The 12,237-nt window shown below is 38.3% G+C and overlaps 1 protein-coding gene across 1 annotated transcript; it reads left to right on the top strand.

Annotated features, from left to right (window-relative positions):
* The first annotated feature begins 65 nt into the window (after nt 1–65).
* Nucleotides 66–10,992, top strand: LOC140232602 (valacyclovir hydrolase-like). The gene is made up of 7 exons (XM_072312699.1): nt 66–420; nt 3,628–3,734; nt 4,562–4,728; nt 7,117–7,270; nt 7,758–7,906; nt 8,847–8,953; nt 9,712–10,992. Exons 1-7 carry the CDS (start codon nt 284–286, stop codon nt 9,815–9,817), a joined length of 927 nt encoding a protein of 308 aa, XP_072168800.1. The 5' UTR covers nt 66–283; the 3' UTR covers nt 9,818–10,992.
* The last annotated feature ends 1,245 nt before the right edge of the window (nt 10,993–12,237 follow it).

Raw genomic sequence — 12,237 nt, 5'->3', positions numbered from 1 at the left:
AGGCGTACGTACACGCGCGCGTTCGCTCGTTATGTGCATGCTATGGTGCCTGTAAAGTGAAATATGTTTTGGAGATTTTCGACATCGAACCTGTAGCTGTCGGTTCTGCAGCTGCCTGCATGCACTGCGCGTCCTGGCAGGCCATGAGCATTTGTCAACATTGCACATACAAGCACTCGTACAAACTTTAACTTTACCCTTCGAACTCACTTTCTACATTCGGATCTGGCTGCGTCTTATCATTCGCAGGTGTCCAATCAGTGCCAATTAACTGCGAAACGCTATGTTTCGTTCTCAGCTTTTGAAGCAACTGGTGTCAACTCCGTGGACGAGAGGAAGGGGATTGATCAGCGCAGCACTGAACCACCGATTACATGTCAAGCAAAAACAGTCGGTGCTCTTAATTCAACAAGGTCGAACGTAAGATTCAAGCAGATAATAGATCTAGTAACACTTTAGATGCTGTTACTATTAATTAGATACTAGCTTACATAGCTACATCATGTAGGGTTGGACCTACTACTAATCGACCGCCTAATGTTTATTTGCTTGATAGGAATATTTAACACTGAAATTCACGTAAAAAACTTGACCTACGTGATTGAGAAAATCCAACTCTATCAAATGCCGTTGTTCCCTTGTCGATTCGAAGTTTCAGTGCAAAAATATCGCCGACGAACTTGCGTGGCCTCGTTTCAGCTCCCCGCGGTAAATCGCGTTTTTAGGATCGACCGCTGATTTTGCATTGACAATGCACGTAAACCGAGTTGTATTGAACACCGTGTTGTACGAAGCTTTTTAGAAGCCTTTTAGAAACTTCCATAGACATTACATTGTGCTGTCATTACGATTCGGTGAAAATATTCATTCGAAATTTTGTCCTTGATTAAAACCATTAATGAACAGTGAATTATCGCGTTTTCCCACACCATCCTAATCTACATTCAAAGCCAATCCATTTTTATGTGCTTTGCGCGCAGAGAAGTGCGTACTAAGAGTTCAGTGCGCGAATTATACGCGGTCGGTTTCAATATTAAAGGGTGGTCGATATGTAGTAGGGCTACCATACATAGCTGATATTTTAGGCCTTGCCCGTTATCTAGCTGGGCAAGAGTTCCTTTGAGTTTTGTAAATAAGATTTAGGCCTATAGGCACCTACCCCCTGCAGGGGCCGTGGAACGTTTTTCAGTGTGTGGACGTGTGTGTACGTGTGTGTGTGTGGGGGGGGGGGGGGGGGGGCCTGCGGGACCATGGGGGGGAGAGGTGTGTCAAGGTCAAGCCCTCCCCCCCCCCCCCACCCCACACGCGCTTAGACGCACTGGCATAGCCAGGATGATCTTGACGGTTACTATGCGAGGGAGCGAAGAGACCGAGCCCGAGCGAGTGGAGCGAGCGAGAGGGGGAGGGCGTAGGAGGGGGGTGTCCCCCCTCCCACAGCCCATCAAAATACAAAAAGTTCTCAACGTGCACGGTGAGAACTTTTTGTATTTTGATGTTGTAAATGGTGCAATTTGATGCATGTTTCTGCATGTTTTATCGACTTGAAACGGCCCCACTTGTTTAAGGTAGCAGCATATTTTGATGTGGATTTTAATATTGAACAATTTGCCTATAAAGCGGTAGCATTTAAATAAACTTCTTGTATTAATTCTTACAATGAATTTCATGAACGCTAACTATACACAGCCCAGTCACTGTGTGTGCTTCGCACAGTGTCTGGTATGGTTAATGAACGCTGTTTGTTAAGCAATCAGACAGAAAAGGCATGCACACGAGGGTGTACATAAGGGATATTTCTCCTCCCACACGAAGTGATTTTACATTTTCAGACCTGAAATTCAGCGATCTGGTGCAAACTTTTGGCGCAATACTAGTACTTGGAATTTTTTTCTAGCTCCCCCCCCCCCCCCCCCAAAAAAAAGAAAAATAGTAATGGAAATAATTAGGGCTTTTTATTTCAGGGAAGTGTTAATAGCAAAAGCACAGCATTTAGCTCTTATTCTGCGTGTGCATCATCTGTGTGAAAGTACAAAGCCTAATGAGGTAGAGGGGGATGCCCCCTCCCGATCGACGGAGCTCTTGCGTTTTTAGAATTGAAATAAAGCAATCTGAAGCACACTTTTTGTGGAAAATTCAGAGATTGTCATTCCCCAAAGTATATTAAGTTTATAGAGGGGACCAATCAATGGGAGGGTGGCAAGATACCCCTCCCATATTTGAGGGAGCTTTTTTCATTTTTAGAACTGAAATTCAACAATCTGGCGCACATTTCTGTTGGAATATCTGGAAATTTGTCAATCAGAGAAGTGCATGACTGTGGAAGGAGACATAGCAGGATGATGTACGTGGGAGGGGATAAGCCCTATTCTCCCTCCTACATGAGGGAGCTTCTGTATTTTCTGATTGCAGTTAAACGTTTTGGTGCACACATTTTGTGGCATATATTTGGAAAACTCAAAGTGTAGCCATAATCTACTTGTATGCACTGGACGAGGGGGGGGGGGGAGGGGCGAACAGGGAGAAAACGTGGGAGAGTGCTATCCCCACCCTTCCCATATGAGGGAGCTTTTGCCTTTTTAAAGTTGAAATTGAGATATCTCGTATACGCATATTTGATGGAATATGTGGGAAATTATCAACAACAAAAAAATGATGGGGGAACTGAGAGAGGATAGAGTTGATTAAAAGGGGATATTCCCCCTTGTACATGAGGGAACTATTGATTTTTCGGAATGTAAGTGATAAGTCTTGTGCACTCAGAATTATTCAGAATCTTAAGGGGGGGGGGGGGACTGCCCCCATCGCCACGCTGGTGCTTAGACAGGAACTTTATGTAAGGGCGGAATATTTGGAAATTCAAATTCATGGGTGTTGTGATTTTTTCCCCGATTTTTCCACTTTTTTTTTCTTTTCTTTTTTTCACGAACCAAAAGTGTGTTCTACTTGTTAATCTAACGACAGACTGCTAACATAGCTACCTTCTAACCTCATGAGGAAGGAAGAAGATTAATGGCCATAAGGGATCGTGTATGACGAAAAAAAAAATTTATTAGGCAACTTAAAAGGGGCTCAACATTTTTTATAGCTCAATATTTGCATGAGAGCTCCAGCTACTACTAACTTCGGACTACAAGCTAAGAAAGAATCTCATCTCAGTTCTAGAACTTAGTAGAAGAATATTTATTACAGCCTACAGGAGGATCATGCATTTTGAAATTATTTATATCTAGACTCTACAGATATTCAGGTGTAATAATTAGAAGTGTGGCAGATCAATGTAGACTACTTTGAAGTTTTTATATAAAAAATATGAGGTGGCTGAATGTTGATTATAAATGTGAACAAGTCTTTTACACAGTTGTCAGTCCCAGCTGAAAAGAAAAGATAAGATAAGATGAACAACATCTCTCGCATACGGTGCGAACCTACTTTTTATGCAGTAGACTAAAGTGCACACACACACACACACACACACACACACACACACACACAAGTACAATCAGACTCGTTAGCATCATGTTCGTCAAAAAATATTGCAACGTCTCCTTTTCCTCTAAAAATAGGGCCTAATTATTTATTATCTGTTAGTTTGTTTGTTTGTTTATTTATTTGTTTTCTTTTGTGTAGTTCATCCAGCATGGCATCAGGCAAGATAGGCGTCAATGGGGTGGATCTTTACTACGAGAAAGTCGGTAGCGGTCCAACTGCAATACTACTGATGCCAGGAGCACTGGGTATGATTTGAAGTTTGTCATATATGCCCTCTCCAGCAATTAAGTATTTATACAGTGGGGTAGTACAGCATCACTGTTTGCAAACTTGTAAACTACTTTAATGTCAACAATGTTTTTGTAAGTCCTTGAGAGATGACATGGCTTTGCCACTGAGAATGAAAAAAAAAGTATGGTTTCTGACTTTGCCAGAACGTAATAGTCTGAGAATAATGGCGTGACAGGCCTGACTTTCCTCCCATCCCCATCATACAATCCTAATATCTCTATCCATTAAATCTTTCCCTCGCACACTATTCATCTGGACAACAAAGTCAGACCTGGGCCCTGTTTCATAAAAGATGTTAGGATGACAACTCTTGCTGGAATGGCAACTTCCAATAGCAACAGCCAATCAGGAAGCTGGAGTCTTGTCATTACTATGACAATTGCCATTCCAGCAAGAGTTGTTATGGGGCCCTGGACTGTTCTATCTTAATTTTGGTATTGATTTTCAGTGTTTTTCTCTTTTTTACTTCTTTTGTTTGTGCCTTTATATGTGCTGTGTTTTGTAGCATGGATGTATGTGTTGTTTATGGTCAATATATGAAAATGTTGCCATATTCTTTTCTTCACAAATGTGTACCAGGTTCTTTCTTTTTTTCTTTTTTAGTTTTAACAGAACCAGCAGTGATTTTATATTGCTGTTGTTTATGTATTGTTTGGCAATATGTGTATTGCCTGTAAACTTCGGACATGCACATGAGTAGCATCAAGAATGTGTGTAGAGATGTGGAATACCATTAACATTACATGAACCGATGTGGGTTCTTGGCTCAATGCTTCTGCAGGTTCAACAAAGACTGACTTCCAACCGCAGCTGGAGAAACTCAACAGAGACCGTTTCACCATCGTAGCCTTTGACCCCAGAGGGTATGGGAAGTCCAGGCCGCCAGAGCGGGACTTTCCCGCCGACTTCTTCCACCGTGATGCTAAGGATGCGAGAGACCTCATGAAGGTATGATGTTTGATATTTGATTTGATATTCATTTATTTCTGCAATTTCATGACAAACATATACAAATTATACATTCTTCTTTGTACAAATCATAGGATTTTTGAAGAAGAATTGGTGAACTTGATGAATACAAAAAATCCTGACAATTATTCAATACAAATTACACGGTTCATTAACTCTTTATGTGCCACGTTCGCATGCCCGACTCAATTGACGACGTGCCAACTTCGCATATTCTGCTCAAATGCACAAACCCGCCAAAACTGGTCGATAAATCGCCAAATGCCACAGAACAATGAACGCATTTCTCATAATTCCTTTCCTCTCATATTTAGCTTGCATTTTATGTGGTAATTGGCTATCAATCAATGTTCCCTGCGGGATTTGCTAGTAAATTCTAAGTTTCTGCCACTGTTTTGTGTGCAAAAGTCAGGCCTTTACTGTTATGTAGCTACTGGTCATTTAAAAAGAAAATAAATCATATATTTGATGGGCAATTTACAGTACATCAAAGCAAAGCTTGGCATTTTCTTTACAACTCAGTGCACTACATGACCAGCTCAACATAAATTCTTAAATGTTACATAGATTTGAAAAGCAACATGTTCTCTCAAAGTATGACTTCCTTGGTGTCTGAGAATAATGTGGCACTCAGGGAGTTTCTACCATGGCACATAAAGAGTTGATAACTAGAAAAGCACTCTGAGAGCGCAGACCTCCGCCAAGCAGCTACTTTCCACTGTAGTCCATGGGCCAAGACCCGAAAAATGGGTTATACTTATTGGTGCCACCTGAGGTGGCAAAACCTTCTTGGTGTCATTTTGTTTGTCGGGCATAGATATGCTTATCAAGCTATGATAGCATTTCCAACTGAGTAGCTTAGTCATAAATAGTCATGAATTGCATGTGCAGAGTGGTGATGAGTGCATGAAAGTGGTGGAGCCTTCAGTGAGTTTTGGAGATTTTAAAGTTATTTAACGATTATAGGACGATGTTGATTCCTTTCCAAAATTTGTAACATCATGGCCACACTATCAATATATATAGAGATGAGATCGTTCTTAGAATCTATACCAATCAGGAGCTAGATTGTCGCAAACATTGGCTGCCAGTGGTCAAGTACAACACTACACAATTTGAACTGTATTGATCATGCAGATATACATTTTAATATGTTACATCACATATAATACTACATATCATATTTTATTGTGAGGGGAAATCCAGTGGGCACTATTGGAACCAGAGTGATACTGAGTGATGAAATGATTTGCAGAATCCTGTGAATTGTTATAAAACGTGGGCAGTGTTTCCAGAAAAAGATAAGATTTCCAGATCATTCCTATTAAAAAAAAAAAATAAACAACAAATTACAGGGAACAAACTTTCTCTATCTAAAGTAGGAGCTCCTTTGGCCAAAAGACAGAAAGTAGCACCTGTAATTACTGTATTGGAAAACTAGTCAAACAAGACCAAATGAACTCTCTGTTTTGTTTATTGAATAAAAGATGCTTGTGGTTCTTGCCTTCATAGACTTTTTTGAATTTATGAATTTTATGGACTTTTGCGACCCCCTCTTGGGGTATGAAAGTACAAACAAACAAAAGATATACAAAATAATATACAGTAGTGTATATGAGAATACAAACATGAGTAAAATAAATAGAGATGATACACAGACAATCTACATGTAAATAGCAGAATATAACAAATCTAACAGAGAAGGTTGTTTCACTAACCTACCGCTACATGTACACTTGTATGTGTAGGTCCAACTCTTGTTGTACCATCTATGATGCTTGAGAAATTCTCTTTTTCAGAGTTCTTAGAAAATAGGGACATGATATTGATAACAAGTAAATCAATACTAAGTTTGATAGGGGTTGTCTCAGTAGAGAAGAAAGAGATCATATTTATCTGAAAATATCTATGATGCTTTACAGCCTAGTGTGGTTTTAGCAGTGCCCCAACAGCAAGATATGTTTGTAAGCACGTGACAGAATTTTGATATGAATATGGAGTTACAGAATGGATTGGGAGGACTAATGGGCAAAAGTGCAGAAACTAGCTCAAGACAGTTGTCTCGTGGAGTGTACCAATGTAGTATTGTGTCTGAAATTTTGATACGAGAGTGATCTATTTCTGTGGGACCTGGGCCACCAGGCTGCTACTAATGTCAAGCCTTGTACCTACTGTACTGTACCTGCCCTACTGTACCATCCCTTTAAATATCACGTCTTCCACAATATATTTATGAGGGAAAGACAAGGTTTTCAACACTCATTACGCTACCCACCCAAATTAGACTTTTTCTTAATCACTGAAGTTCTGAAATGCATTTGTTTGCTTAATTTTGGTGTTTTTCTTGTTGTAATTTCACACCTTCAGGCTCTAGGTTTTTCTCAGTTTTGCCCCCTTGGTTGGAGTGACGGCGGTATCACAGCACAGATTCTTGCTGGAACCTATCCAGCTGATGTCCACAAGCTTGTCATATGGGGCTCAAATGCCTACTTCACAGAGCAAGATGTGGAGCTTTTTGAAGGTTTGCGTGTTTGCCTTTCATGTCATGGTGTCGTAGCCAGTGTTTTGTTTTAATATACAGTGTAGTATAAGTTTTCTTCTGTCATATCATTGTGAAAAAAAGTGAAATATTACAGTTCACTTTTCTATTTGTATAGGCAGTGATTTTCCAGACATGAATAGGGCTCTTATATATAAAACTGAACAAGTTTGCTTTCATTTTCTTTCAAGCAGTTTTAAATGCAGTCAAGGTTTGCAGTTAGTTTTTGCATGCTTCTCTTCCTTTACAATGGGCCTATTTGTCCATACTAAAACTATTTTGTGTGTGTGTGTGTGTGTGTGTGTTTGTTTATATAAGCCATAGTTATTATGAAGGCAGTCTCAATTCCAAACACAAATTAATGCAAATTAACTCCATTCAGTAGCTGCTTAATGATTGTTTTGGAAGTAACAAGCAACAAAGATCTATGTCAGAAAAAGAGATGCATTTCAGCCCATCTCGCCAACAGCCACGCGAGACATCAGTAAGTGGAGTGAGAGGATGCGAGCTCCCATGGTAGCTGTGTATGGTGAGGAAGGCTTTGCCAAGCTGTGGAGTGCCTGGTGTGATGGAGCCAAACAGTTCCTTAGCAACCCTGGTGGGGACATATGCATTAAGGTAAAGTTTCTTACACTAATTATTCTTCAGATTTATCTCCCACTTCTCACTGCTGTGAGATTCTTGGAGATATAGTTCTGGAAACAAATATCATTAGGCACTTGGAACTTGAAGCTGAACCACAAAATAGTTTTTTATCGTACAGTACTCACAGGATATTTGGAAACTTATTGAACTTCCGCCTGACAGCCAGTGCTGGTTCTAATCCTTATAGCTTGCAGTGGGTACTGTGTAATTATTCAAATTTATACATTTCTTTCATCTAGTTGTTTTTATTGCAACTGATCGACAAATTGCCCGACATCAACGTAATTTTGTTGGGCAGAAGTTCGGTGGTCTATTGGATAAGATACCTGTACACGGTGATCAGAAGGTCATAGTTTTGAATCGTTGAGTATGCATACAAATTATTTCTTTTCTCATGGCGAACAGTTATTTTACCAATTTCACCATCCACTTTGAAACAGGTCTTTGCAGTGTTCCATGATGTCATACATTGTCACTGTGTATCAAAGGGATAGTAAAGTATCAGCGGAGTTGAAGATTGAGTTTTTAAATTTTTGTGAGATATTAAAAACCAACAACTACAAAATGTTGCAGAGCATACATGTACTAGAGAAATTAAAGGTTTATTTAATGAAAATTGGTTTTGAAATGGTTGAGATATCAAAAAACAAAGTAAAACAAAGTGATCGTAATAAAAGGTGGGTCCCACCTTTTATAAGCTTCATTTGTTTTGGATATCTCAGCCATTTCAAAACCAATTTTCATATAACAAACATTGAATTCCTCTGGGAATTTTATGCTCTTTCATGTACAAATGTATTTCATAAGAGGTTTCTTGTTAGCTTCCCCCAAAAAGTTATAAACTTTAAGCCAGGTCCCAACCAAAGCTATACTATCCCATTTACATCGCGCAATCAATCACATTCGTACACAGGAGACCAAGAGCATCTCTTGCCCGACTCTCATCTTCCATGGAGACCTGGATGCCATGGTGATGCCTGAACATCCAGAATTTCTCTCATCAGCAATCAAGGGATCCAGGTATGCATGATTAATGTCTGTTGCTTCTTCACTTGACTTGTTTCCACAGCACACATGCATGCACACTTTTGTTTTTCATGTATTTTTTTTGATTTCTAATTCCATGTAATGCAAATAAAAACTTTCTACATTTGATATGAATGTGTTAACAATTGAACCAAACAATTATGGATTTTTTTCCGTATTTTATACTAACAAATGAACCCATTTTGATTGAGAAAAAGTAACTGAAAATATTTCACATGACTTTTGATACTCAACTGTCATGATCAGATGATAACATAATCACATATATTTTTTTTTTCCACACTGAGCCAGTGTTTATTACATTCACTTAATATGATTTCACGGTTGCGAATGTTTCTATATACATGTATCAATATCTCCCAAACATTTTTGCATGTTCTTCTGTACAACTGTATGTTTTATACTATTCTACATATAGTTATCATTGATAAAGTGTCAAATAGGTTTAGTTCAGACAACACAAATCTTGTAAACTTTGTGAGTAGCCTGTGTAAATTTTTATTTAGTTTTCATATGTTACACTTGCAGAACATCATCTTTCTCCTTGTATGAATTTGGTACTGCTTGTGAATAAAGCTTATTATCATGTGTAGTGAACTTCAATCGGGGTACAAATCATGATTTAACAGTGACATGAAACTCCTCTAAGTTGAGGCAGCCGCACTTCTTGTAATTATAAAAATATATCATCTTACTATCCATCTCCTCTCTTTTTCTTTGTCTGCATCAAGGCTTATTCGTTGGCCCAAAGGCAAGCACAACCTTCACCTGAGATTTGCAGATGATTTCAATCAGGAAGTGGAGAATTTTCTCACGGCAGAGGAAAACAAAGTGTAATCAGCATTTTTATGGGGACGTTCTTTGATACAGAGCTGGACATCCTCTTGATTTAGTTCTGTGAAGAGAACTGAAGTGGTGACTCATCATACTCAAGTGCCAAATGTGTGTCCAATCACTCGAATCACTTTATTTGTATTGTTGTACATAACAGGGTTTCACTGTACTGTGCTTGAGACATGGTACTCATGAGTAAACCCCAATACACAAAGTGCATGCATATTTCCTTTGGCAGATAGTATAGTGATAAACCCGACATCTTGGGCTTCAACATAAATCTAACCTACCTCTTTAGAGTATTTTGAGGGCATGTGCATGCCATTGGGCACTGAAAAGGTTCAAGACTCCGACACAACATGTGTGTACATGTAGTAAGTTTGTCATTCTCATTGGCAACGTCTTGGTGTACATTGTGAACGGTATTATGAGATGCTGGTGCTTAGAGCGGTACAAAACCCAGTGAGGACAAGTCTCAAGTATACTCGGGCAAGCGTCTATGGGAAATGCATGTTATAGCAAAATCAACCTGTCCTCGAGGAGTTAGGAATGCACATGTTTAGATAAGACAATGGGCCCTTTTGGCATGGTCCAAATGGCCTTTGTGGTTGCATACTTACTGCCACTGCCGGCAATCGCCACCGTATTCATGTCGTATTGTGTATTGTACCGTATATTCAGTTGTTTTCACTGTATGTCATGTTATGTGCACTGTAGGTATCATGATATGTATATTTTGTTTGTGCCTGAAGAATACTCCACACCAAACCAAGTTAATAATTTTATATCCTCCTATCATAGTCAATAAAAGTGTGATCTACGCACAACTTGATTTGGGACGCCCGGTCTTGCTATATACAATGTGTTGTATTAATGATATAACTACACCTGCTCTTATAAATACAGATTATATAATCACCTATTTCCTCTAGGAGTGTGTAATTTAATGTGACATAGTTTTGTGTTATTATTGTTACATTATAATATGGTATCTGTAGCCTCTGAGCATATTCTTAATTCCTATGTTCATTGTGCATTGATTTATCTTTATCTTCATATTGTGACAATATGATGACGTATTGTGTACAGTATATGTATCATAATTCACAACGTATCTTTTTATGGTGAAAAACTTTCAAATTGAATTGAATAAATGTGAAATGAAACAAAAACTACAATGTATTTGTCTCGGTTTGTTTCCTTGATGATAACACAATGCAATATGTACACATGTACTTGCATTTTACCAGTGGTTGCAACTTTTTGTAAGCGTACCAGGTATATTGAAATTTGTACACTTTGCACCTGCATCAACTCATGTTGTCAATGAGTGCAAAAAGGAGTTTGCAGATGAATGAAAACATAAAGCCTTATATTAAATATATATATATATATATATATATATATATATATATATATATATATATATATATATATATATATATATATATACAGTTGTACATATATATCTTTAAAACACAAAGGATACACATTCATATAAGACTGGTTACAGGCAGTCATACATTTTTATTAATCTTCCCATTTCGTAATGGGCATCTACAATTGGTACAATTGGTACACTCCCGTTATAACGAACATGGATATAACTAAATTTCGGATACAACGAAGTGAAATCAGGGCCCAACATTATCATCAAGTTACAGATTCTTAATACACTTTATTGGTTCTGATATATCAAAATTTTGATAAAACGAAAGAAAAACCACTGGTCCCAAGGACTTTGTTATAACAGAAGTCGCCTGTATATAACGTGTCTGTTTCATACCTATTTTCTTTGACAAATTAATGTTGTTCATGTCTTGCATTACAATTCATCATAGAGAAGTATAGAAGAGTAGATCAATTATTTGATTTAAAAAAAAAAAAGGTTTAGTAAAGTTAAGACTCCAGAGCCTTGAGACTTAAGAAAGATCATTGAGTTTAATAAGGTAGAGTCTCCAGTTTTTTTTTTTTTCATTTACATGACTGCTGATTCTTTTTATCTTATTCATGCTGCAGCTCCATGTTTATAAACGTAGGCCAACAGGCAAACCCGTAGTAACAAGATACAGTTGTAACTGGGACTGACAAAAGTTTCTCATTATAGTAATTGTCATGATATACTCCCATGGGTTGCTGCAGAAGATACACATGTGTGACTAGATGGTCACAGCACATCAGGCCCAACTTACATGTGAGAAACTGGTTTGACGAAGGAGGTACTAGTACCTCCTTGGTTTGACTTACAGAACTGACTGGTCACACTGAATGAGAAACCACACACATACAAAAACAAACCAAAAAAAAGAGGAAAAAACAAAAACCCACCCTCGAAGATCACTTCAAAAGTATAAGGTGTACAGTTTAGTATGATACAGCTTGCACTGTAAGATTTTTAGGAAGACTGTCATACACATGCTAAC

Source organism: Diadema setosum, chromosome 9 (assembly GCF_964275005.1).
Source record: "Diadema setosum chromosome 9, eeDiaSeto1, whole genome shotgun sequence".
Classification (NCBI taxonomy): domain Eukaryota; kingdom Metazoa; phylum Echinodermata; class Echinoidea; order Diadematoida; family Diadematidae; genus Diadema; species Diadema setosum.
The sequence above is the reverse complement of the archived record's forward strand: the minus strand, read 5'-3'. Positions and strand labels throughout refer to the sequence as shown.

Coding starts and splice junctions, on each gene's coding strand:
- LOC140232602 (XM_072312699.1), top strand. CDS start 284: ATGTTTCGTTCTCAGCTTTTGAAGCAACTGGTGTCAACTCCGTGGACG. Junction 7,271..7,757: donor AGATGTGGAGCTTTTTGAAG/GTTTGCGTGTTT, acceptor TCTCGCCAACAG/CCACGCGAGACATCAGTAAG. Junction 8,954..9,711: donor TCAGCAATCAAGGGATCCAG/GTATGCATGATT, acceptor GTCTGCATCAAG/GCTTATTCGTTGGCCCAAAG.